Source organism: Copadichromis virginalis, linkage group LG7 (genome assembly GCF_057382275.1).
Source record: "Copadichromis virginalis isolate Kocher_CV1m ecotype Utaka linkage group LG7, C_Virginalis_male_GT1.1, whole genome shotgun sequence".
NCBI classification, from domain to species: Eukaryota; Metazoa; Chordata; class Actinopteri; order Cichliformes; family Cichlidae; genus Copadichromis; species Copadichromis virginalis.
In genome coordinates this window covers 28744585-28771372 of record NC_140624.1, presented here as the reverse complement: position 1 = coordinate 28771372, position 26788 = coordinate 28744585, and the positions used below count along the sequence as shown (strand labels likewise).

At 42.9% G+C, this 26788-nt stretch overlaps 3 protein-coding genes and 1 long non-coding RNA gene across 11 annotated transcripts; 1 reads left to right on the top strand and 3 right to left on the bottom strand.

Annotated features, from left to right (window-relative positions):
• Positions 1-42: 42 nt before the first annotated feature.
• On the bottom strand, positions 43-8238 carry slc31a1 (solute carrier family 31 member 1). 8 transcript variants are annotated; one of them, XM_085462890.1, is made up of 7 exons: positions 8066-8238; positions 4627-4665; positions 1824-1948; positions 1663-1735; positions 1136-1304; positions 954-1019; positions 43-268 (listed from the first exon to the last, which is right to left on the bottom strand). In XM_085462890.1, the coding sequence occupies exons 3-7, from the start codon at positions 1941-1943 to the stop codon at positions 67-69; spliced, it is 630 nt and encodes a 209-aa protein (XP_085319016.1). In that variant the 5' UTR covers positions 1944-1948; positions 4627-4665; positions 8066-8238; the 3' UTR covers positions 43-66. The 8 variants fall into 8 exon arrangements, with proteins under 8 accessions (XP_085319016.1, XP_085319018.1, XP_085319013.1 ...); XM_085462892.1 differs by having other exon boundaries at positions 1824-1945; XM_085462887.1 differs by lacking the exon at positions 8066-8238 and adding an exon at positions 7949-8059.
• Positions 8239-12735: 4497 nt separating this feature from the next.
• atp6v1g1 (ATPase H+ transporting V1 subunit G1) lies at positions 12736-14952 on the bottom strand. Its single transcript, XM_085462886.1, has 3 exons — positions 14871-14952; positions 14142-14242; positions 12736-13455 (listed from the first exon to the last, which is right to left on the bottom strand). The coding sequence occupies exons 1-3, from the start codon at positions 14950-14952 to the stop codon at positions 13282-13284; spliced, it is 357 nt and encodes a 118-aa protein (XP_085319012.1). The 3' UTR covers positions 12736-13281.
• A 1025-nt stretch (positions 14953-15977) lies between these two features.
• epb41l4a (erythrocyte membrane protein band 4.1 like 4A) lies at positions 15978-26265 on the bottom strand. Its single transcript, XM_085462881.1, has 23 exons — positions 25746-26265; positions 25489-25588; positions 24344-24448; positions 24224-24269; positions 24047-24125; positions 23714-23811; positions 23073-23154; positions 22776-22863; positions 22606-22694; positions 22290-22353; positions 22081-22172; positions 21608-21652; positions 21405-21502; positions 21252-21318; positions 21110-21178; positions 20929-20997; positions 20642-20692; positions 19606-19695; positions 19449-19514; positions 19342-19377; positions 19181-19249; positions 17801-17881; positions 15978-16108 (listed from the first exon to the last, which is right to left on the bottom strand). Exons 1-23 carry the CDS (start codon positions 25841-25843, stop codon positions 16027-16029), a joined length of 1764 nt encoding a protein of 587 aa, XP_085319007.1. The 5' UTR covers positions 25844-26265; the 3' UTR covers positions 15978-16026.
• LOC146705249 (uncharacterized) lies at positions 16103-23794 on the top strand. Its single transcript, XR_014921318.1, has 2 exons — positions 16103-16841; positions 23721-23794. It is a non-coding gene; the product is annotated as an uncharacterized LOC146705249 (long non-coding RNA).
• Positions 26266-26788: the final 523 nt, after the last annotated feature.

Below are 26788 nucleotides of genomic sequence, written 5' to 3'. Positions count from 1 at the left end.
CTATTAGCACACAGGCCAGCATGCTAATACTGAGTGTAGCATTCATAGTGCTAAATAGCATGAATGCTAATGGCAGTGTTCTGTGATGTCAACAACCACCGCCTTTCTCCAACTAAACAGGAAGTAGCCCATTCCAGCACCAGCTGCCACAGCAATACAGAGGTAACCGTTGTAGGTCATGAAGACGAGCATCAGGAAGTAGCTGACGACCACCTGGATGATGTGCAGCAGGGTCTGTAGGAAGTGGGCGGGGCTCAGCATGCGCTGCCTGAGAGGTCAAGAGATAAGACTTAGCATTAGCATCAGCATGCTAAATAATATTACCCTTCAATACTTGTAGCCCTGTTAGCATTAGTATTGCTTTTGCTTATAGCACTTAACACATTATAATAAGCTTAGAGTTAGCATGGAACCTGATGACTGAAACATCTTTGGATTGCTAAAAGTATCCTAAGCTAAAATTGTGTACATTACCATGGATTAGTGTTAGCAGTTAGCATCAGCAGTAATAAAGTTAACATGTTTTAAAGTTAACATCATGCACAAATGACAGCGACCAAAGTCTTATGGTGACTTACGGTGTTTAATGTTCAGTTTCACAAAGACAAAACATGTATTTATTTGTAAGACTTAGCCCACCACTAGCTTTAGCCTGTCCAGAATCAGAACTAGAATTATTACAGTTAGCATCATCAGCTTCCCAGTGTCACAGAGCAAGACACCACATGCAGGCAGGAAGTCCTCCACCACTGTTAACCCTTTAACATCCACCCGCATATGATTAGATTAACATTAGCATTTGAGTCAACTAAACCATTAGCAGGTGTAGGACATCCTGTATGAGAACCTGCAATTAGAAGCTGCATAGAAGTCTGAACAGCCTGATCAAAGCAGACAGACAGACCCACCTAGGACAAGAACCTGAACCAAAACCAGAACCCAAACCCATTTACCTGGGAAATAATTCCACGAAGCGGGAGTTACTCATGACAGGAGGCACCGCCCCCTCCAAATGTTGGCTGCCAATCAGTAAAAATTAGTGTTTACCATGAGGTAAATGACTAGGAATTCTGAGAGACCGACACCTCCTACTCCTCCTTCTTCTCCTGTTTAACGGTTACCGTTAGCAACGTACCCAACCGTCTTGTGCGTCTCCATCAGCACTGTCCCATCAGCCCCGGGGAGTGGCATGGAGTTGTAACGGACGTTGACCTGACTACGACGCAGAAGAACCTCACGACCAATCTTCAACCCCTCGTACAGGGCGGCCAATAGGAAGACACCAATACATGCCCCCACCATCTCTGATTACGTCAAAGGAAGAGGAGGTGGAGTTAACAAACAGTTAACAGATCCAGTTATAAAAAACACATTCAAAATTCATACTGCAAGCAAAATTTCTAAAAGTCTAAATTTAATCATAATCTACATAAAATGAAAAATCTGAAAAACTAAACGTATTCAATTTAGTACAAAACGCATTTTTATACATAACCCTAAAGCTATACAGATATAACTACAAATGTAAATATAATATTAAAATCATTATAAATTATAAATAAGAACAAAATAAGCACACAAAAAGAATTTAAAAAGTCTTCAAGTTTATTATCAGAGGAAATAAAGGATCTTAGCCACAATTGTGCCGGTGACATCACTCACCTCCAGGTGAGTTGATGAGCAGACCGGTGAACAGCAGCTCCACGTTATTGTAGCCGAAGTAAAATGTCATCATCTAGTTAACAACAGCATGACATCACACAGAGACCTTTCACTACATCATCTATGACCTGTTATTAGCAGTGATAAGCCCCACTTCTTACCATCATGTGACCTCCATGGTTCCCTTCCCCTCCTCCTCCTCCAGAGCCGTGGTCGTGCTCTGAGCTGGTGGGCGGGGCCATGGTGCTGTGATTCATGTGGTGATTCATGTGGTGATTCATGGCTGCTGTGAGACGAGACAAGAACCATCATCATCATCATCATCATCACGAACACCACCACTACGCTCTTTGGACTATAGCTCCCACAATGCTTTGGAAGCAGGAACATTTAGTGAACATTTCAAAATTAAAGTATCTGAACTCTGTGTGAGCAGACCAAATCACGACATCAGTCGCCTTTGTTTCGTAGGTATGATTGAAACCACTGCAGAGCGGTACCTGTAACTTCTACAGCATGGTATGATAAAATATTATGGTCAACGGTATAGAAACAGCTCTTCTGGTCTGAATCGTGTCTGATCAGGATATTGATCACTGACCTTATTGGCTTCTGATTATGAAATTATCGGAAAGAAGTGGTAACTGTAAAGCTGAATAAACACTGGTCATGTGACTGAGTCACATGCTCGTGGTTACCACAAACTGTATATAAAAGATAGATGTCAATGTGATATCACCCGTCCCCGTTTTAGCTTTTAGGCACTAAGTGAGGGTGCTGCTTGCTCCTCCTACAGCCATCTGTCATTCACCAGTAGCCCCACCCCCAGAATCCTGCCCTGCTGCCTTATTGGTGCGTATTTGAGAGAATATTTGAAAGTCTTTGTTTGGAATTAAACAAATTATGGTTTATTGCTGTGATGCAGTCAAGGTGCGTATGTCGTCTTTGAAATCCTCTCTGGTGTGGCAGTTACGCACGCTCTCATGACGAGGCCGCTGCATCTGTAGACCGACCTGCCTTCTGTAGATCTGTTGCAGCCTGTTTTACCGTCGCCTTTGCAAACCTCTGCATAAGAAATGAGCGATGTGTATCTATGGAAACGACCCGCTGCGCCGAGACTGCTTTGTGGCATGTTAGCACTGCAGCTGCCGCCAGTGGGGCATCAGGTTTAAGCCACCCTCACCAGCCTCAGAGCGAGCTGATGATCTTCCTCAATGCCAACTCCTCCTCTCCAGCTGAGCGTCATCGTTAGCATCCATGCACGGCAACACCTGAGCTCACCTGTGCGGTTAAAATAAAGCTAAAGCAGCTGCTCTCCTACCTGTTCTTCCTCAGCGATCCTCGCTCGTCCATGCACAGACACCAACTGACCACTGGTGACATCACCACAGCACATCAGTTCGCCAACAGCTGTAACTTCAGCAACAGCCTGATGTCACAGAACAGGCGCCCTCACTGTAATCCGATTGGCCGTGAGGCCCCGAGGCTAAGGAAAGCAAAACCAGCCAGTCGGAACACTCTGAGCTGGCGTCTGCCATCAGCCAATTAGATTACAGCATCGTTAACATTAAGGGGAAGGTTGGTAATTGCCGTCAGCAACCATTAAACCCCAAGTCATGTTTGGGCAGGCCGCCTCCTCTCTCTCTCTCTCTATTCAGTGCCTCTGTCTCTCGCCCTCTCTCTGACATTAGTTTTGGTTCATTTTAGTTTTTTCCACTCCGTTTGTTTTGTTGTTGTTTTATATTTTATTTATTTTTAAATGATCTTTTATTTTCAGCTGTGGTGGAGGAATTTCAGCTCTGGGATCAATAAAGTTTATCTTATGTGACCTTTATCACTGATCAGCTGCAGTTTGGTGTCAATAAAGTTTATCTGATGAGTGCAGAGGCGTGCACCTGTGCACATGTAACAGCTGAACGTAGAGCACGTATGAACAAATCAAACCCAATCTCTGTCACGTTTCTATGGGAACCCAGAATTCTCACTTCCTCTTCTGTTGTTGTTCTTCCCGCTTGAACTCGTCTGGATGCCTCGCATGATTCCCGTGGCGTTCTCTGCACAAACAGGAAGTGGGGCACATTTTCTTGGTTCACAGATGCAAAGTCCCACTGACATACTCCAAAGCTGAGGAAGTCAGATCAGACATGAAACGTGTGTTTGGACACAGCGACACTCCTGCTTCCTGATGATGTCATCACCTGTGATATCTGTCCAGAATAAACGTCCACAGAAGCACGGTGAGGGCACGGAGGCCACCGCGCAGCGTTTCAAGTTCACACAAAAAAGAAACAGGATGGGACGAGGAGACGCCCTTTTCATCTGAGACGTTTGCAGAGGAGGTGGAGCTTCTCAGCTTTTCCGACAGCAGACCATCCATCGGCCAATCATGCCATTCTCTGTTACCTCTGACTGAAAGGCCTGCAGCACCGCATCAATCAGAACTTTTCATGACTCAAACTGATCAATAATGCACAGCAGCGGTCTGAACGTCAGTTTTCACTCTGAACAAAATGGGCACTTCCTGTGACATCAATTCAGTATTAAGTTAATTCATTTAGCGCCAAATCACAGCAAGGTGCTTCATACTGTAAGGTAGAGACCTACAATAACACCCACCAATCAGCAAGCACTTGGCAACAGCGGGAAAGAAAAACTCCTTTTTTTACAGGAAGAAATCTTGGGCAGCACCAGGCTCAGCGAGGAGTGGCCATCTGCCGCAAGGGGAGAAAGACTTCATGCTTCAGCGTGGCAACAGGAAAGGTCAGGTGTCTCACTTCAAACACCAGCAGGTCGACTGCTCTGCGTTCCCCTGTGTGACCATCAGTGCAGGTGCAACCACACAGGATGTTACGCCTTTCACACATTTCAAAATAAAACTAACTCAATTCTTCATCTTTACCTGCTGTTTTCACTGTGAATCCTGTGCTCTGATTGGCTGATCTCAATTTATTTAGAAATTCTTACCTGCAGGACAAAGTGACGGGTGATCGAGCTCTGAAGAAACTGAAACAGCGAGAGAGACACAGAGACTTTAACAGCAGATAAAAGCTGATTACACGACAACCTCCAGCCAGTCATAGGCTGGCTCCACCATCAGACAGCCAATCAGCTTTGAGCAGGCTGAACTCTGACTGCTTCATTCTGTCCCTCTCTTTCTCTCTCACACACACACACACACACACAGCAGGAACCTTGATGAACCTGGATCCAGGTGAGAGGTGGATCACCTGTCTGAGGGTTCAGTGTGGGGCCTTACAGGATTGAACATCTCTGATTGTATTATTATACATTAAAGAATTCAACCAAACTTAATGAATGTGATTCAAGGGGCATCTTGAATCGAATGTGAATCAATAATCAATGACAAGTGTGACTGCAGCTCAGCAGGATAAGCTCTGAGCTGACTTTACCTCCTCTAAGGCTCTGACAGAAGTTTGGAGCAAGGTGATTGGACATCAGTGTTACCCACACTGTGAAAGCTCTGCTCTGATTAGGTGGTCTCTGCTGGTCCTGATGCGGCTGACATCACATCCTGTTCCTGCAGATGAGCAAAGTGACTCATCGCTTCTAGCACTTATCCACCAGCTGAACTGAGCTCAGTGAAGCCAGCCCTCGCTGCTGCAGCAGACCTCCAGTCAATCATTCACACCCTCCTCAGCTTTGACCCCAGCAGTCACATAGCACTTTAATTTCAGTTCACATAGTTCAGGAGGTCCTACAGAAAAAGAACCCGAGCATGGCGGGTTCATGCCAAAAAGGTGTGACTTTATGGAGGTCAAAGGTCACACAGCAAGAATCAGACACATGAGGTTAGAATCAGCTGGCAGGTAAAACGACAACAACCTCCAAAACACCTGATCAGAAGAAATCAATCATCATAACCAACACCGCTGACCCACACCTGATGGCTGACTCACCGTGTGCGCACAGTCAGCAGTGATCAGACATCAGGACTGCATCAATTCTGCAATCTACTGACAGGCGAGCAGGAGCTGCTGCAATACTTAGGGCAGAGATCAGAGGTTATCCCTGTGTGTGTCTTCTGCTTTGATTCCTGTAAAACCCCGGTTGTCAAACATTAGCCCCGGGGGCCAGAATCAGACTGGCAAAGACTGCAGTCTAGCTCACTGGATGGCACTGGTATATCTGAACAATGTCTGCGTGGAGTTCAGGGATTTTGGACTTTTAACTGTATTTTCGAAGCTTTACAGCTTTTCTGCTGGTAAAGAGCTCCTCCCACTCTCATTCACGCAACACCACAGCAAATACATAACAGAAAAACAACTGAATGACAGAAAAGTTCTTCTGTCAGAGCCACAAGAAAACAATAGTAAAGGAAACTCTTCAGTTATGTAATTACAGGAGGATCTGTGTAATAAGCTACCAGAACCAGAACTTTCTCTGAATTTTACACATTTATTAATTTATCCTGGAAGATTTCATGTCATTATCTTTATCAGCAGCATTGTATTATTATATTTAAAAATGATATATCCTGTTGAACATGCACTCCTTTTCTCACATTCACTGAGATCAAATGTGATGTTGGACTTCTTCACACCAAAGCTTCTCTGGTTTAAGATCAAAGCTGCCAGCATGGAGTCTGACAGGCTACAGAACTTCCCTGACCTCTTGAAACTGCGTGTGTGAGTGTGTGTGCACTCGTGTGTGTGTGTGTGTGTGTGTGTGTGTGTGTGTGTGTGTGTGTGTGTGTGTGTGTGTGTGTGTGTGTGTATTTCCAACATAAACCTGAGAAACTGGTTCTACAGTCAGAAACAAAGAGAGAGTGTGTGTATGTTCTAGGGGTGGGGGAAAAAATCGATACTGTGTAGTATCGTGATATTTTGTTTGCTAATAATGTATCGATACAGGGACAGCAGAAATCAATATTTTGTTACAAAAAAGGTTTTTATGCTCAGAGCATGTTGATCCTTTTTCTGAGCAAAAATCCTGACATTCCTTCACTGTCCAAATGTGTTTAACTTTTTTTGGCAGCAATAAATATGACAGTTTACTTATTTTAATTTAAGACATGTTTTATTTTAATTAAGTTTAAAACTTTTTTTATTTAATGTAAATTTATATTTTGTTTTAATTTACTTTCAAATTCTTCAGTTGCTGAATAGGCTGCATAGTTTTCATAAATTGCATAGTTCAGAATAGCTATAATTGTACCAGATGGCTGCATTCAGTTAAGTTGGACTAGACTGTAATACAAACCGTTCAGTTTGTCACCAATAAAACTGACTGAAATGAGAGAAAGACTGAGTGTGAGACTTTGATATTAGATTAAATGAATATTGATAAAGTTTAACTATATGTACAGAATCTGAATATTGCAAAATATTTTTTTAAAAATCGCAATAATATCGTATCATGCGTTAAATATTGTGATAATATCGTATCGTGGGATGTATGGTGACTTCCACCTCTAGTATGTTCCCAGCATAACTCTGAGCAACCGGTTCTACAGTCGTGTGTGTGTACATGTTTTGACATCTTTGTGAGGACAGAAAATTGGACAAAATGCCTGTGAAGCTCAAAATGTGGTTTTAGTGTCAGGGTTACAATTGGGTTATGGTTAGGTTTAGGCTGAGGGTTAAGATTAAGCATTCGTTTAGATGGTTAGGGAAAGCATTATGTCAATGAGATGTACTCACGAACATATGAAAACGAGTTTGTGTGTGCGCGCGTGCGTGTTCATCACTGTGAAAACACCGTCTCGGTGTCTTCACAGTGATGTTATCTGAGGTCACGCCGTGGTTTGAGGACGTCAGGTTTGTTTCTTCTTCTCTGTCGGATTATGATCCAAGTGTTTTTGTCGCGTGTAGAAGACACACAGAATTCCAAAAGGTTGATTCTGTTCATCTGGACGTAGCGTCACCCATCCAGGTGACATCCAGTCTCAGCTGACTGCAGGGTTCGAAAACACACACAGACACTCAGGTGAGTGGAATCCCTGAGGACACCTGGCCACTTACAGCCGCCGTGTCCATGTACACGCGCGTGCACGTGGCAGACTGCACCTGCTGTGCCGCTGCGTGTTGCCTTCGCCAATCACAGTTCGTCACCAAACTCCCTTTGAAATCTGTGGAATTCTGGAAGCAAAGCGGGCGGCCACGACAGCGGATCTGAGGGGTATTCACGTCACACAGCGGGGGGGTTCACAAGGACCTGAACTCTGAGGGGAGGGCTGCACAGAGCCGGAGTAATCACGCAAACCTCCCGTTTCCGACCCGGTTGCTGGTTCCGATCTCGGACCTGCCCGTTTACCGTTAAAGCTCACCTTTCTTAAACTGAAGTTTTTTTGCAGGGAGTCTCGTACAACCGCCAGTCATGTGCTAGCGCGTTGCAGCAGAGGTCACTGGCAGAGTTCCGACGAATCAAACTCAGGTCAGCTCACCTGGAAAAGATCCGGAGGTTCCTCCTGCTCTCTTCCTTCGTCGGCTCCGAAGCAACAAACTCAGAGGTTCTGGGGAAAAACCCAAAGAAGAACCACAGAAAGAAGAAGGAGGAGGAAAAAAAGTCGCTCAGCTTAAGTTCTCACTGTCTGCCTCTGCGCCACTACGCCGCCACTTCCGGCAGTGACGTCAAGACGTTTTTACGAAGCTTAGAGGAGGTTGAAGGGAAAAAACGAATCACCAATCAGAGGGCAACTCCTGATGAGGGGGCAGAGCCTCGGAAGCCACGTCGTAGACTTTTTGTAATGACGAGTCAGGTGACAAACAGCAGGGCAAAAAGTGATGCCATCAAGTCACGTCACTTGTCAGAGTCCAACAATAAAACCATCAAGAACAACAATAAAAAGAACAACAACAAAAATAAAATAATAAACAAGAACAGAAACAATAAAATTATGAAAAAAAACGCCATAAACAACAAAAACAACAGAAAATCTTTTAAAACAAAAAAATATATAAAACCATCAAAAACAATAAAAACGACTGAAGCGCATCAGAGGACAAACAGGTGCTGTGACTGTTTGTGGCCGTCAGCAGGCAGATGTGAAGTTCTGCTCTCACAGCTGGAGCAGGAAACTGACCCTGCTGCAGGTATGTGCACCTGTTCACTGAGATGAGCTCCTGTCCCTGACAAAGGAGTACACTTGGAGTCACACTGTCTCGGGATGACGAATGAGGGCTCAACCCTGTGCAGGATGACCTCACAGGCCGGAGCTCACTCACACAGATGGTTTCCATCAGGCTGAAGGACCTGTTCACTGGTGATGCTTCAGTTGAATCATGTTTGTTTACAGTCAGGGTTAAAAGGTCATATGCAGGTAAGAATGTCATCAATTCATTCACCACAAAAAGCTTCAGAGAGAGAAAACAGGAGAGTGATGACGACTGATGGAGGCAGACACCAAATGCTGCTGGGGCTTACCATTATGCACTACTCCTTCAGGAATGCAGCAAAAATATGAACATAAACATGTTCACATGCACACACATGCACATGTGTCACAGTTATTTACTGTGTGTGCTTTTTTTATGGTGTGTTATCACAGTGCAAAGATTTCTTATGGAGCCCAGGAAGAACTTGATTACAGTACACGTGTGTGTGTGTGAGAGACGTGTTATGAATGGGCAGAGTTTGACCCTGTACACTAAAGTTTAAACCATTTCAAATGAACGAGTTTATGATTAACTGACTGAAAGGAGTAACTGTTTCTTCTTTTTTATGTTGTTTAAATTACTCAAAATAAATACAACAATGAAATCGTTAAAAATTTTTGAACAATTAAAATATAAGTACAGTGTACTAACCAATTGTGCCACTGGAGCTTCTGGACCAATAAAACAATAAAAAGAAAAAAGACAAAACAAAATTTGAGCACACACACATTATGTATTTATTCATATATATATACATTTATATACACATTTATTTATAAATTCCCCACTCGCCCCTGCGGCAGTCTTTCTTTCAAGCTCGGGTCCTCTACCAGAGGCCTGGGAGCTTGAGGGTCCTGCGCAGTCTCTTAGCTGTTCCTAGGACTGCACTCTTCTGGACAGAGATCTCCGATGTTATTCCCGGGATCTGCTGGAGCCACTTGCCTAGCTTGGGAGTGACTTCACCTAGTGCTCCGATTACCACGGGGTAATTCTCAAGCTCTTCTCTGAGCCATTGGTACTTCCCTAGCTTCTTGTGTTCCTTCTTCCTGATGTTGCTGCCATTCAGTATCTCTACATCTATCACTAGAGCTGTCTTCTTCTGCTTGTCTACCACCACTATGTCTGGTCGGTTAGCCAGCACCATTTTGTCCGTCTGTATCTGGAAGTCCCACAGGATCTTAGCTTGGATTGTCTCAGGGACATCTTTACACAGCCTGCACCTGGGGTCGTGCCTAGTGTAATAGACCCCAGCCTCTATGGATCTTGTACTCAGAGCTTGTTCCTGTGCTGCCATTATTAGTGCCTCTGTGCTGTCTTTCAGTCCAGCTTTGTTGTCTCATCCTGGACTGTGGTGTTGACACTCACCAATCCCTGGCCTTCTTCCTTCCGCTTAGCATACAGGCTCAGGGTGCTGGACTTGGAGTGAAACCCTCCATGGATGGTCAGGAGCTTCCTTGTCTTGATGTCAGTGGCTTCTATCTCCTCCTTTGGCCAGCCTATCATCTCAGGTATCAGACATAAGTATTGACAGCCTGGATTTTGTTTTTACCGTTCAGCTGACTCCTCAGGACTTGCCTGAACCTTTGCTGGTACTTGGTGATTGCAGCTTTCCTAGCAGCCTCTTCATGGTTCCCATTTGCGTGTGGGATGCCCAGGCACTTGTAGCTGTCTTCTATGACTTCAATGTTGCCTTCTGGTTGTTTGATCCCCTCAGTTCTGACTACCTTCCCTCTCTTCATTCAAGGTTCAAGGTTCAAGGTTCTTTATTTGTCACATGCTTAGTTATACAAGTATAACACACAGTGAAATGTAGCCTGACACGCTCCTCGACATGTGCAAAAATTGGGGGGGGGGGGGGGTGTAGAGGAAGAACATTATATATATATATATACATACATATAGTATATACACTGGGTGAATGTGCAGTAGTAGCAGCAAGCAGGTGAATTCTGTACATTAATATGAATAGACATCTGACTATTTTACAGGATAGACAATATAAACATATTTAAAATTAAAGGAATTGAAATGTACATTGTGCCTTGGTTTAGTGTCTGGAAGAGAGTCCTGTCTCAGTCATTATCATCCAACTAGACTTCTCCAGTCTGAACAACGATGTCGTTGCTGTACATTCTGGTGGTGTGGATCAGTGAATCGATGTCTCGTTCAGGGTTGGCATACAACTTCATGTCATCCATGTAGAGGAGGCTGACAGCTGCTCCATTCCGTAGTCGGCATTCGTAGCTGGCAAGATCAGCTGGCAAAAGGGGAATTTTTATGTATATAAATATATATTAAATTTTAATAATAAAAGATTCAAAGTTGTGAAAACAATACATGAAAAAGATTATATTAAAGAAGTACTTAAAAATCATTTTCATGTCTCTGACCAAAGTTCAATAATTTTAAAATTGGTTTGTGTCATGTGGTTTTGGTCGTAGCACCGATGACAGCCTTCTGATTTCCAAGATGCTGGGTGCTCCACACAGAGCTTTATATATCAAACAGACATACTGAGATTTTTGAAACAATCAACGCTCAAAAACAATTTTCCCTGAGTTGCAGAGCTAAAACCAAGATGGCGTCTCGTATGTTAGTGACCAAGAGTGGAGGAACCTCCGAGCTGCTGTTAGGAACAAAGCTGTTTGAATTTCTGCAGGTTAAACTGGATGAACTCTTATCCTGAGATCTTTACTCTCGCTTACAATCTTGTTCTCATTGGGGCACGATCTCCATGTTTTCCACAGTTTCCATCGTTCTCCTCATCCCGGATCATAAAGCTGGACTACATGAGGGTGCATTCACGTCACTGCTGAAACGACCAATCACAGTGCAGGTTTCAGAAGTTGGGTGATGTAAAAACCCAGCGTCACTGCTCACCTCTGATCTTATCTGTGATCTGACCATATCACCCGTGATAGTAGTAGTTTCAATATGGCGGACATGCGGTGTCATGGCGTTAAGCAGAAAGGAGTGTGAGGTTGTTCAAATCCTCAGCACACTGTTTTGTTTTGTTTTTAATCTTTTCTTACGTCCTTGGGTATTCTACACAATTTTCCTTGAGCTCAATCGGAAGACATTAGGAACAAGGGAACACACCCCAGGTGACTCTCTAAGTAGGGATGAGTATTGTCACCGATTTCTATAACTGATTCAATTCTGATTCACAAGGTCCCGATTCGATTTGATTCTATTCAATTTTGACTCAGAAATATTATCATTCTGATCATTTATCAGTACATATCCATATTTTTATATTCTTGTTTAAAAACAAAGGTGAAACTTGTGATGCCTTTGTGTCAAAGTAACTGAGGATAAAACACAGAAAAGCATGAAGGAGATTTACCCGGCCTGGCTTTTTATAGCAGATAACCTTAAAAATATTCTGCAGTAGATCAAAAATTAAAGAACATGAATCAGCAGAACATTACCTGATGCTGCTGAAGTGAAGCAAAGTTACAGCTAAGCATTTTGTAATTTGGCATCATTTTTAAAAAAAAATTTAAAACTCGGTATTGAACAGCACAAACGGGCAACAGCACTAAACACAACTACAGACTGGTGTATAATAAGCAAGCAATAATGCAGAAAATAAAGATTTTTGATGGTAAACTGTTCTTGAAGCTCACTGAGAGAAAGAGCTGTGCAGAAAGTGTGATTTTTATGTGTCTTTACGTATCTGCGTACATGCCGTCAGGTAAAAGATCCACGCTTTGTATTTATTGTGCAGAATTAACCATTTGGCGGATATTGAAATAGTTTTGTGAGTTTTAATCTGAGATTCTGGCATTTCTGGCAAAATACATTTATATTTTTAAAAAAAAAATCGATTCAGGATTTAATGAATAGATATCACTACGATTAAATTGAATAAACCCACAGCTATCTGTAAGCACCTGTTACCCTATGAACGCGCCTGGAACACCTTCAGCCAATCACAGAGCAGCAGCACACAGACTCAGCCAATCAACATTTTTAATATGTTCATCATCACCATGTCACAGACAACAACAACAAGTTACATGGTCACAAACAGGAAACAACAATGTGGAATTGGACAGTAGTTTCATAATAAAAGTCTTTCCACTTTCTCCAGCCAATCAGACAACAGAGCTATGGTGAAACAGCCTATTAGCAGCTGTCACATCAGTTGGCAACTGCTGGTAAATTTACACCTGATTGGCTGGTGTTCAAAGTGGAAAGAACAGGCTTTTATTTTGCAAGATCAAGGAAACACTTAAAGAAAAACAAATTTAATTTGATATAAATATTTCGTAAACATCACCACAGTAACACCGACATTTAGACCACACCTTCACCCAGCATGGGAAAACAGGAAGAAATGAACTTTAACCTTCAAAATAAAAGCTCTCTGAGGTTTTAACACTTTTATAGAGTTTCTGAAATCACATGCTTTATCCAAGCTAATGCTGCTAACAAAACTAATGTCCAGGCCTCCTCTGTTTGCCCCGCCCCCCTCATCTTAGATAACATACTCGCCCCCTCAGCCAGCCACACGGTAGTTGGCATGAAACTCTGGCTGGATGTCGCAGATGCGCCGCAGCAGCTCGGTTAGCACGGCCTCTCGGTTACTACGGTAACTGGCCTGGATACGATTCATCTTCTCCGCCGTGTCACGATCCACCTCCACTGCGCTATTACCATGGGAACCAAGAGCCTGGAGGGAGGGGGAGTTTGGGCGGAAACAGACAAACATTATATATAACTTTTATTTTGAAATAACTATTATATACACAGAGTACTTAAGTATAAAAACCAGGTTTACATTTATATAGATAAAGATTTAATAATGACTACTACTAATGATTTCATAACAAACAATACAAAAAACTTATTTAAAAAGGAAAAAAAAAAAGAGTAGAAAAAAAGAGCAGAATCAGCTCTCCCAGCCTTCAGTCAGAAAGCTTATTAAAGGCATTTTCGAAAACAGCTCCTGTACAGGTCTGTGGAAGCAGCTGTCTGACCTCTATAAACACTGGATCACATCTGTCTTTTTGGCAGAAATGCTCATTTCAAGGCTTCAAAACGAGACTTCACAACAGCCCGGCCCATGTCTTAACTGTGCTGGCAGTACAGGAATGATATTCAATCACATATAGTAAACGTTCAGATTTTATTTTCAAATTCAATCAATGGAAACGAATTAATTTTATTTATATATATATATAAATCAATCAAAAATTGAAAGTGAAACAAAGAAGAAAATAAAGAAAGAAAGAAAAAGTTGTTTCTGTGATTCACGCTAAATTAAAGAAGGAAAATAATAAATCATTCTTCAGCATGTAAACAGAGAGGAAGAGGAGGGAGGAGGAAGAAGGGGAGGAGAAGGACTAGGGTACATACAGCTGCCTCCTTGGTCTTGAACTCCTTCTCTCTCTGCAGGCGGTACTGTTCGATCTCAGCCTGAGCTTCTTCCTTCGCCTGCTTCAGTCGCCGATTCTTACCTGCACACGTCACAACACGAGAGAGAAACCATTTAAAGACTGGACTGAGATCAGTCCGCAGGTTTACAGGTAACGGGTGGAGGACGGTGGAAGTTTAATGTCTGCAGATGAATTGATGCGCGGGTTATTAACACTACTGTGACTCTAGGTCACATGACCTCAGTGTTTCACCATCAGGAGACCGGAACCACACTGATCATGTGATAAAAAAAACTGCACAGAAACAGACACCCGCGCATGAATCATGGGCTGACCGGAAGTGAACACCCTGCAGTTACCGACCGTGTTACGGTTCTGACCCGGTCACGGAGCCGTTACATTGCCGCGAGTTTTCTCCTCACAGCGGAAACAGACCTGCTTCTACCCCGATCTGAGTCGGATCGGGCAAAGCTATAATCCCCTCCCTGACGTGCTCAGGGAGGTGCCAGCAGTCTGACGGAGGACCGATCCGATGATGCTGTACCGAGTCCGGTCCGTGTCTGACGTCAGAAGAACGCGAGCAGCCAGTGAAACTGTAAATTCACCGAATTACAGACCGAGTTCTGCCTTACACGGTTTCTGCTCCCTGTCAAAGGTAACAGTGGCCCCGCTGCGGGCTCGGCGCCCAGAAGGCCGGACTGGTACTCACGCTTGCGGGCCTCGGCCACCTTCTCGGCCGCCCTCTTCTCGGCCTGCAGCAGCTGCTGGATGCCCTGAGACTGGCTCGCCATGCTGGGTCACTCTGCGCGGACACACGGAGCAAGGTCGACGGAGGATTTGTGCTGCTTCTACCTCCTCTGTGGCCGCAGTCAGCTGATCTCACGTCACGCTGCAGACGGTCACGTGAGGAGAGTCTGCGTCTTCTTCTGTGCTCAGCATGCTGTGTATCAGCGCCCCCTGCTGGGCTGGAGGGAGGTTCTCACAGTTTCTCTCCACAGTAGCTCCATCATTAATAAACAATATTTACATTTTTAAATACTAATGTAAGTTAGATTTTTATTGATTGTTCAGATTTTTAAACCACAAAAAAAAAGAAAAGAGAACAAAATGAGACCAAAATATGACCGACAAACATAGAACAGCTGACAGCAGCTACATGTAACAGCCTTGAGCTCAAAGATCATAAAAGAGAGAAGTCCTTTTTCATCACTGCCAGAGAGAGCAAGATGAAGCAGCCATTTATTCACATCAAGAGTCACTAAAAATTAAATGACCATAAATAAAAGAGAGACTCAAAAACTGATCACATACAAGCAGGTAAGACAGGTGTGTTCACAGGTGTGAAGACTCTTCTGTGCTTCCATTAGACTTGTTCCATGAAGGCGGACAAAAGCAGGGTCAGTTCTCCCAGCCTTCAATCAGAAAGCTTATTAAAGGCGTTTGTGAAACGCCAGAGTTAGATTTCCTTCACTCCCCAAACTGCTCCTCACCTGTAATTGCCTCCAGATACCTGCCTTAGTAAATATTATCTACCCTAATCCTTGACATTTAACCAGCAAGTGACCTGAACTTCACAGGAAGTCAGAACCTCTGGACAGTGGCTATGAATCGACACACCAGTACCATCTGATAAAGCTCCGTCCCTAGTACTGGTAACAGAGGTGATGATGACAAACATAGAGGCAGCTCCTGGGTGAAGCTAAGCATGAAGTTCTGTCCGAAGCCCACAAGGGATGACAGCTCCTGTAGAGGTCTGTGGAAGCAGCTGTCTGACCTCTATAAACACTGGATCACATCTGTCTTTTTGGCAGAAATGCTCATTTCAAGGCTTCAAAACGAGACTTCACAACAGCCCGGCCCATGTCTTAACTGTGCTTGCTCGTGGGAAACCGACAGGAAGTGTCAGCTGCCGTGGTAACAGGAAGAGGAGGAAGCAATTCTGTGCAACTAAAACACAAATGAAGCAAAAAAGTTCAAATGTAAAACCTCACTACATATTAATTTACACGCATGTTATTGTAGCATTGTTATAGTGATACTGATATCACCATTATTAATAAAGAGAGTGCCGATGTCATCAACAGCAGTAATGACATTGGCGTGTCTGTGTACACGGCTTCAGTTTGATTAAAGCTTTATTGTTTCTGATGTGATCAGTTCTGTGAGGAGATCCTTCCTGATTTCCAGTATAAATAAAATTAATACAGTTGTCATGGCAACATTTCAGGCTCCTGTATTTTTCAGCTTCTCTAACGCAAAGGGCGACTTCTCAGTTGGCATCACCAGACAGCCACACATCAGGATCAGCTGTAAGTTTGTCACGGAGAAAGTACCGGAGCAGCTTTCAGTCAGATCCATCCCAAAAGGTCTTACATCAATATTTAAGTGACTTCATAAACTTTGTTTGTGGGTTAGTTTATTCAGAAGCAGGCAGTGCACCATACTGTGTTTCTTATAGTTTAAAGAACACTTCTTTCACCATAGCCGTTTAACATAAACTTATTTTTGTAATTTTACATTTATGTTCTGCTTCTCATGTTCGTTGTGTAATGAATTATTAATCTCTGGCTCTCTTCCACAGCATGTCTTATCCCATCATCCTCCCCTCAACCCAACTGGTCGTGGCAGCTGGCTGCCCCTCCCTGAGCCTGGTTCTGTCGGAGGTTTCTTCTTGTTAAAAGTGAGTTATTCCTTCCCACCGTTGTCAAAGTGCTTGCTCATAGGGGGTCATATGATTGTTGGATTTTTCTCTGTATGTATTATTGTGGGTCTACCTTACAATACAAAGCGCCTTGAGGTGACTGTTGTTGTGATTTGGCGCTGTGTAAATAAAATTGAATTGAATTTATGAATTCCTCATACAGCGTGTTTTTCTTTTTTACATGCATTTGGAAATGATCAGTTCTTGGTTTCTGCTGTATTGTACTGTTGGACAGTTTTCATCTTATAATGTCATGAATATTCTTAAAAATGTCATATGCACCATCAATATGAACATTTTCTCAGTTGTGGATGAACAGGTCATTTTTAAAAGAACTCGTGGTTTCCTCTGGCCTTACATGTCTTAGTTCTTCCTCCGGTTGCTTTCTCTTGTAATAATTAGTGTCATAAACTGCAAACAGTGGCAGCCCCAATGATGTCATTAATAGTGAGCTGATTATTACATTTCTCTTTCATTCCTTGTAAAAAATACAGTTATTATACATGATAAGTTATCAGTCACAGTTCTCATACTGTCCAAAACCATGTCATCTAAATTTACTTCAGATTACACCCCACAGTAATCAGATTACACTCCACAGTAAACCAGATTTTCTGACTGTCTTTTGGCCGGTCAGAAGAGTCGTGACTGTCAGTGGAGGGCCGGTCTGTATTTTTCTGTATTCCTCTGAGTGATTCTTTGTTCTGTAGTGATCATAAAGCGATTTCGGGTTTCTTGTTTCTCTGATTTGTTTTGGCGACAGCACCTGAGACCATCTGTGGAACTAACCTGAGGTTGGATCTGAATTTCACCTACTGTGATTTGGCCTGTTCCTGAAATTGAAGGTTGACCAATGTTTTCAATTTAGACCTTTACATTCAAATTAGGATTATTTAATGTTTCCAGTATGAGGCGTGAACACAGTGAGCCACACCCACCGGAGGTCTGAGGCTGACACCCACCGCTGATGCCGTCGAGTCCAACGAGAACGACGCATTCTGACTGGCTCTCCCAACACCCTGAAAGACACCAATATATTCCTTAGTTCCCTCCTTCCTTCCTTCCTCCCTCCCTCAGTTCCTTGCCTTTGGAGTTCCTTGGGCTTTGGAGCGTGATGTCACGGCCACGCCCCCTCCCGCCATGACAGTAGGCCAGACAAAGCACACGGAAGCGTCAGCTGTGGTTCGTAGGTACTGTGTTGTCGGTTGCAACGGTAGATCACATGATAGGGAAGGCAAGAAGCTGGAAAATGGGCTCTCTTTTCATCGTTTCCCCTCCTGGAGGCAACGGGAGGGATCTCATGTATCCGATAATACTAAACGAAGATGTCAGGCTTGGATTGCAGCGGTCAGACGAGCGGATATCGAGTTCTCTGCCATCCCCAAACGAGAGCAATTGCCCACCTGAGAATTCATGTTGAGCGAGTAATAGGTAGTTTGCGTAACAAGTTCAAAATGCTACACACTACAATGCCAATCCGATTACTCACATCATGTGAGGGTGAAGACAGCACTGATTGATAAGATTGTTAAGGTGTGCTGTGTTTTGGTGAATATGTGCCCCTTGGTCAAACCAGGGCCAAATGAAACTTGCTCTTGTTGAATATTCATAAAACTGCTGTGTTGCATGTACAGTTCATTGTAAATAATTGTACTTTCTGTAAAGTGGTTTCAATAAAACAGAAAAAAGTATGTTTTGTTTTTTTTCAAGATCTGTTCAAATGTACTTAGCAAGTACATACACATGAAATGCAAACTATTTACATGGCAACGCACAGCTGGCATCAATCATGAATCGTTCATCTAGAGCAATTTTTGGGGCAGGTGCTGAGGAGAAGTCAATGTTATGTGCAACCTCTGGCTGTATCTTGGTCATATGGTCAACGTACTGCCAACGTGGAGGCTTAAAAACGGCCAAATCTTGTACCCAACCGTTTGTGAATCAGATGTGCGCCTCCAGGGATTTATAATTATGAAAATGATTTCCCCTATGCGCTGACTCCACAGACAAGGTACGCGAAGATATCGGGATAGGACAACAGCGGTAGGCTGTCTGGGTTTCCACTCCACTGCCTTATTTCATACGGGTCCACATTACCGATGCACGCTATTTTTTCCAAGTACCGTCTCTTGGCTTCTGGGTGCAATCGGTCACGATACAGCCCTTTGTCTTTTGCGCTAATTTTAAGCATGGTTCTGGCAGTCCCGCTTCCAACACAGTGTGTTTGTCTTGATTTTTTTGGCCTTCTGACATGGCGCCACGATCCCACAATGCACGGCCGCGTGACGTCAACGCCAAAGCCCTATTCCCTCACTTACCTTACTTCCTTATAAGGTATGTCCTCCATTTGTCTGTCAATCAAACTGGGAGGCTCCACCAACTCCTTCCTGGAGACATGGTAAGGACACACAGTATTCTGAGTACTGGAAGTAATTGGACTACTGCAATTAATCAGAGTACTCTGTAATGTGTAACTTACTGGATGTGTTTCCATATTTGGTTGTCAGGACTGTGGCTACAAACACAACAAGTGTTAGCAATAGCCTTTAGCACATGTTAGCATTGTTACCATTGTGTTTTACTTACGATTGGGTGTGGCGGCGGCGATGGTGGCAGGAAGTTGTGTCAGGACCGTGGTCACTGTGGCGACTGCTAAGTACAAATGGGAAATTATGGATACAGTTAGCTCAGTTAGCATCAGTGTTAGCCACACAAAGACGCTAAGCTAACTTTTTTTTTTTACCATTTTGGGGGTCTTCTTCGGCACCGCTCACTATTACTTGACATCTTTTCTGATTCGCTGCCGCTGCTCGTGTTGCCACGGGAATGAGACCTGCTGGGCAGAGAGCCAATTAAATATCTTGAACGGTCAACCTGAGGGTGGGCAGACCATCATGACACACAGAGGACAAACATGAAAAAACTTTTGAATAAAATTCAGAGGGTGCATCCTCCTGAGGCCGCATTTGAAGGCCGATTACGTCACATACATCGTGACGTAGGCTATCCCAATTCAAAGACTCCTCCAAATGCGGCTGACAAATGTGTCCTCCTTTTCCTCAGATTTGAAGGAGTCAGGTGTCCTTTGTGGCCTGCCACATCCCAGAATTCATAGCGTGGCACAGCCAATTCCAGTTTCCAACAATGGCGGCAGCTACTTAGTTGTAATATTATTTTGATTACTCTTTCTGGGTCACAAAATAAACTTTTATGATACATTTCAGGCAAGAATGTAGCTGTGTAAACTTCAAATATCTGCTTAATTTATCAACACACATATATCACATATTTGCAAAAGTGCTCCGACATTTTTGGAGCCATCTGTTACCCACCAGCTCGATAGCTAACCAGGTGGTCAACGCTCACTAGAGCTGGCGAGAACAGCGAACTCCCGGCAAATCATTTTCAACCCCCTGTGGTCTTTGCTACTCAGGTTAAACATGATATATAAGTCACTCAGATAACTTAAAAATGTTTGGCTTTTTCCAGTGTTTTATCTGTTTATGAATAAATCAGTTTGGCTGAGATTAAAGTTATAGTTTTCACATAGCTGAATAAACATCAAACAGAAAACTGATTAAACAGAAGTGTGAGATGGTAGAAAATTTACTCCAATGCCCTGTTATATTTTACATAGCAAGGAGCAGACGGCTGACTTTATTAACCTCCACCGAGAGAGCGGTGACGCAAATCTGAAGGTCTCGGTTGCAGCCTCTGAATTTGGACACAGCTTTCATTAGAAACAAATGAAGGCATTAAAGAAATGACAGTTTCCTTACCTCCTCCTCTGCTCTCTGATTGGTCGATCTCCATCAAGACTTCTGCTCCGCCTCAAACACCAACAGGAAAATGTGTCATTTTAGTTCCCTCTTTACTATTCCTTCCTCCCTTCCTGACTCCTTCTTTCCCGTTTTTCTTACTTCCTCCCCATTGTCCTCCCTCCCTTCTTTCCAACCTCCCATTTTTTTATACCTTTCTTTCCCTATCCCTTCCTTACTTTCTTCCTTTTTTCATTTAAGCCTCCATTTCATCCTTCCTTCATTTCCTTTCTCCCTTCCTGCCTTACCTTTGTGGTCTTCCTGGGACTTGTTCGTCTTTGTTGGTGTTTGGACAAAACTTTGGGTTGAACAGACCACTGTTTCAAGGAAATCGGAGATTACAGTGGCAATCAGATTACATTCTGCATTAATTTAATTACATGTATCAGTAATCAGATTACACCTTGCAGAAGGTTGTTTTAAACGTACATGTTTGTGTTGTTTTCCCATGGTGCACTGGGCTTAGCATGATCAGGCTTCGCCCTGCCCTCTGACCCTCTGCAAGTTCAGATACGTGATCAAAATACATCATCGCATGTCAGCATCACATGACATCAGCACATTCTCTCACCTCTGAACAGCAGGTAGTGCGCTGTGTTTTGTTATTAGTTCACTACTGCAACTTGGCTTATGATTGGCTGGAATAGAGAATTGGGGACAGAGCTGTAGTTTATTTTATTACAGGAGCAGATAGTAAAACCACAGCATGTCTTCCTAAACACACCTTGACGCGTTGCCCTCACACACACATCAGCTGATGCCGTTTTGTTGTCAATGCCATTTTTCAACAGACGGAGAGACGGAGTTTTAGAGCAAGTGAAACTGGAAGAAAAGGATGCATCATCAGAAACGTTTGTGTGTGTGTGTGTGTGTGTGTGTGTGTGTGTGTGTGTGTGTGTGTGTGTGTGTGTGTGTGTGTGTGCTTACCTATTGTGGTTCAGTTTGTGTGTTAAAAGGTTTATCTCTGACATCCTGAAAACAAAAAAAATTTGAGTTCTGCGTGAGTGCGTGTCTGTGTCTTTCTGTGCACGTGTATCTGTGTGTGTGTCTGTGTGTGTGTCTGTGTGAGTCTGTATGTGTATGGGTGTGTTTGTCTCTTTTTTTCTCCTCATGGATCTGTGTGATGTCACAGAGTGCAGGTATCCTTATTTTTTTCACTATTTTCAGGTTTTCTGACACATGTGAAATGGGTAAAGGCAGGCTCATGGGGTGATTTGAGAAGAGGGAAAGGTGGAGCCTACGAGAACCAGGTTTAGTTTATGGAAGCCAGATGAGCCAATCAGAAGAAACCAGGAGAAGCTGAAACATTTTGTTTCAGAATCAGATACAAAGTGTGCAGAGCTGAATACCTGGAGAAGGTGAGCAGATTAAATATCATCACAGAGGCCGGTGTGCATTACCTGAAGAAGGTGTGATGTTCAACGCAACACTTCCACAAATGTTTGCAGCTGCGGCAGTCGGATGTTTGGAAGAAGAACGATGTCGCTGAACCCTGAAAGCCATGCAGTTTCTTTTATAAATAACGTTTTTGCATTTTTAAAAAATATGTTTTTTATCTAATGATCACTGTTAGCATTAGCTTAGCATTAGTCAGCCAATAGGAACTCACGTTTCTGCCTGACACTCTGAGCTCGAACTTCTCGTCTTTGTAGTGAAGTTTGATGATTCGCTGCCTGCAAAAGACAGCAAGCTGAGGGTCACATGACTGAGGTCATATATTTCTGTTTCCTCTTGTTTTGGCCCCGCCCCCTCCTTGCTGCCCCCCCTAGCTGTTAATCCTCCTGACCATGACTCATTGTCTTCATCTCAGGGAAATGTTAACACACATTTAAACTGATCAATACATATCATTAAATATTAACACTGATATGAACCTTCTGTTTGGGTCATATCACTGTGATGTCATCCAGGCGTTTTTAACCTACCACAGATATTTTCCCACCAGCTCTTTGTTCTTGAAGATGACCACTCCTACTGGTGTTGGACCCAGGAAGTACTCGGTGTGGTTCTCCCCCTGCACAAAGTCATGGTGTCAGCACGGATCAGTGATTGATCGGCTGAAGTTCTTGTATTGATCAGTGATCAAAAGGCTTACATAGGCGGCGAACAGAGAGACGCCGTACATCTGCAGAGAGCTGCAGACAGACAGGAAGTGGCGCTGAGCCTCAGAGCGAGGGACGCCACTGCACAGCAAGAGAAAGAATCAATCAATCATTCAATCAATCAAAGTGATTTCTTTTGTTAGTGTGCAGCTCCATCTTTTGTCGTGTATTGATTATTGATCATTTTTTAAAAATATTTTTGATGGTGGCAGAACAAAATAAAATATGGGATCAGGTCATGTGATTACAGAAACAAGACCTTTAACAGCATGGCATCATTTCCTGTGTACCTGAGCGTTTTGCGGATGAGTTGAACTTCCTGCGTCTCCTCAGCATCTGATGTGTTGTCCTCACTCTGGTTGCCTCGATCCGCTGAAACAAACATGGGAGATCAATAATGAACTTACTGACTGATGAAGAAGTCACACATATGAACGGGTGTACAGAATTATTTTGATGTCACAAGTCATACACGAGAAAAAACATATTCTGAGCAAATATTTCATTTTACTCATTTCATTTGCAAAAGTGCTCTGACGTTTTCGGAGACGTGCAGAATCAAATTCAAAGCCTTTTCTTTACACATATGCAGGTGTTACATTCTCTAATATGTATTATATATGGTTAAAATACATCAAATGCAGTAAGTATACACGTTTCATAAAAAGTCTGTAACTTTCTTATTGGCTTTAGCCCACATAATTAAACATACAAGTCGATCTTGAGTTTCACACTCTTTTTATTAGAAATAATCAAATTGTTACATTCTTAAATTGACACAAAATGTCAGAAATCTTCTCTGTCAGGAACACATTTTCTATATGTATATGCAGCTCAAACTTATGCACAAAGAATGTAATGTAATGCCTGTATTATCTTTTGTCGTTTGTGACTTATGATAGAAAAATAATTCCATACATTTTCTTCTCACCCTGCAGCATCAGAGCGCACAGCTGAGCTCTGAGGTGGCCGGAGCATGGCAGGCGACCTCGACGTACATCCTGACAAAGTTGGAGGTAAAATTGACGCCTGACACAGGAAACACATGAGTTTCACCAAGGGTATTTAAAAAGCAGATGAAATTATGGTGGCTTAGTCATGCCAGAGGGCCACATAAGGCCACCCATGTTGGGGAGGGGGGACCGTTAAGGGCACCCGTGGCAGATGGCCATATAAGGCCACCTTTGATGAGGTGGCAGGCTTGTTGAGACAGATATGATGCGTTTAGTGTTTCATGGATTTGTTAGGTTGCACTGAAACATACCGGGTTGTTTCCTCGTTCAGCTTCGATGGATCTTCAATGTAAAATTTGACTCCAAAGTAGAAAATGTACGGCGGCCCAGCTGGAACAAAAAATGAGAAATGTGCTGTTTGAGAATCTGAGGATAAATCAATAAGACAGATCAGTTATGTTACTGATGAATTTCATGTTGCAGCTCACCGAGTTCCTTGTGCTGTGACAGAGTCTTTGAAGGATCCAACCAGAGCTGAAAGAAACACAAACAGTAACTGCTGCTGCTCCTGAGCGCGCTCAGTTTGGACTTCTTGTTTGTGTTCTCACCGTCTGCTGCCAGTTGTCACAGAACTTTAAACCGAAGAACTCAACCTCGACCACGCCTAGCTCAACGAACACCAGCTGCAAGATGGAGACCGCCTTCGATGATCTCTGAGGACAATACACTGCGTCACATTCAGAGCTTTCATCACTCACAGAGACAGGATGCTGAAGAACTTATCAGATCTATCAAACCTATCAATTCAGTTCAATTCATCCATTCATTCTCTTCCACTTAGCCTTATCGGGTCATGGGGGGATGGAGCCTATGCAAGCCACTATAAGCAAGAGGTAGGGTGAAGGTCAAGTTTATTTATATAGCACCTTTCAAACAGCCGATGCTGCACAAAGTGCTTAACAATATAAAAATGGCATTAAAAAGCAACAATGTAATACAATAATAATAATATAAAACAATAATAGGACAATAAAAGAATTAAAACAATAACTACAATTATTAAAATAAGACCAGAATACTTGGGTCATAGTGTGTTAAAAGCCAGGGCATAAAATGTGTCTTTAGTAGTGATTTAAATTGCTCCAAAGTCTGGGACCTGCCACGGAGAAGGCTCTATCGCCATGAGATTTGAGATAAGTCCGTGGGATGGACAGTATTATTGCCAGACCCTGTAGACCCTGTATTGACAGCCTGACGCAGTGCTAATTTAACACAGAGAAACAGACAACCATTCACACCTATGGGCAATTTAGATTCACCAGTTAACCTTACCCCACTAACTGCTTTTCTTTGCACTGTAGGAGGTAGCTGTAGAACCTGGAGAGAACATGCAGACTCCACACAGAAAAGCCGGCAAGGCTGAACTCAAGAGCTTCTTGCTGTCAAGCAACAGTTCTAACCATTGTATTACCGTTCCGCCCAATCAGTTCAATGCAACAATATATAAATATATATACCACCACAACAATATATATTGTAAGGTAAAGACCCCACAATAATACACAGCTATCAAACCTGTCAGGTTTTCTATTTTTTACTGCCACTAAAATCAAAGTTCATAACAGGAAGTTCTTAATAATGATCTTTCAAAGTCAGTCCCCTCTAACTGCATAGAGGTTTGATGGAGGCCACAGAGTGGTGACAGTCTTACTCAGAGGGGAGAGGAAACGGCCAACGGGAAGTCGGCACTGACCTTGATGCCCTGTTCGACCGTCAGTGTCAGCTTTCTGTTGTCCAATAGAAGCACTTCTCCGTAAAACTCCTCCCGGTTGCCCCGGAAACAGGCCATTGTCCTGTCATGAGCAGAGTTACAGCCTGATGAAGATAAAGGTGGCAGCTACAGAGTGATGGTGATGATGAGCATGACATCTGAAGCACCTCAGATACAAACCACAGAATCAAACTGAGCCCTGAATGATGGGAAATAGAGTCACCAGCTTCTCTGCTCACCTGCTGCTGATCCTCCTCTTCCTCTCCTCCTCTGGTCCTTTGTCAAAGTCTGCTCTCCTTCTTCTCTGGTTTCTCTGGGTTTGTTGCTGTGTTACCATAGAGATAACTCCTCCCCCTCTCCTCTGATTTCCATTTTGCTTTGTTTCCCTTTAAAAAAAACTTCAACAAATAATTCCAAAAAGCAGGTGTGTGTACAGAATAATTTGAAACAGAATTTTATATACAATTGACACAAATTTTAAGTTTCACTGATGATCAGTTTTTATGCTCAATTTATCACAAATATAACTTCTTACTGAGGCTCAGTCAGCTAATTTCCTGTGTGTGTGTGTGTGTGTGTGTGTGTGTGTGTGTGTGTGTGTGTGTGTGTGTGTGTGCTGCATTCACTGCCTCATTAATCTGAGTGCAGGATTAGCAGAGGCTGAGGCGGATCCCTTGAACGCCCCGTCAACACAAAAACAACTTTCAGTGTTTAAAGTCGATCAATAAAAAAATAAGATTAATTTAAAGAACTTCTGCATTGTGATGTTTTATTAAATCAGTTTTAGTTCAATATTACTGAGGAAAGATCATTTTAAATATCTTTACTTATTTTCACCACTTACCCTTTTCAGGGTCGCAGGGTGCTGGAGCCTATCTCGCTGTCTTAGGGCGAGAGTCAGGTTACACCCTGGACAGGGCTAACACAGGCTAACACAGACAACCATTTGCAACTATTGTTTCCAATTAACTTTTCCCCACTAACTACATGTCTTTGGACTGTGTCCACACAGAAAGACCCCAGCATGATGGTAGAATTGAACTCAGGACCTTTTTGCTGTGAGGCAACAGTGCTAACCACCATATTTTACTTTTTTATGTTTAAAACTAATACTTAGTGTTCTGTCTCATCATGTACGAAAGTAAATAAAAGTTAATTTAAATACAAAAAGCTATATATTCATAGAAACATGTATGTTTGAGATTTATTTTACAGTTTTAACCAGTTTTTTGTTTTTACAGTGTAATCAGCTGATGGTGAAATTTTTTTACAGTGTGGGATT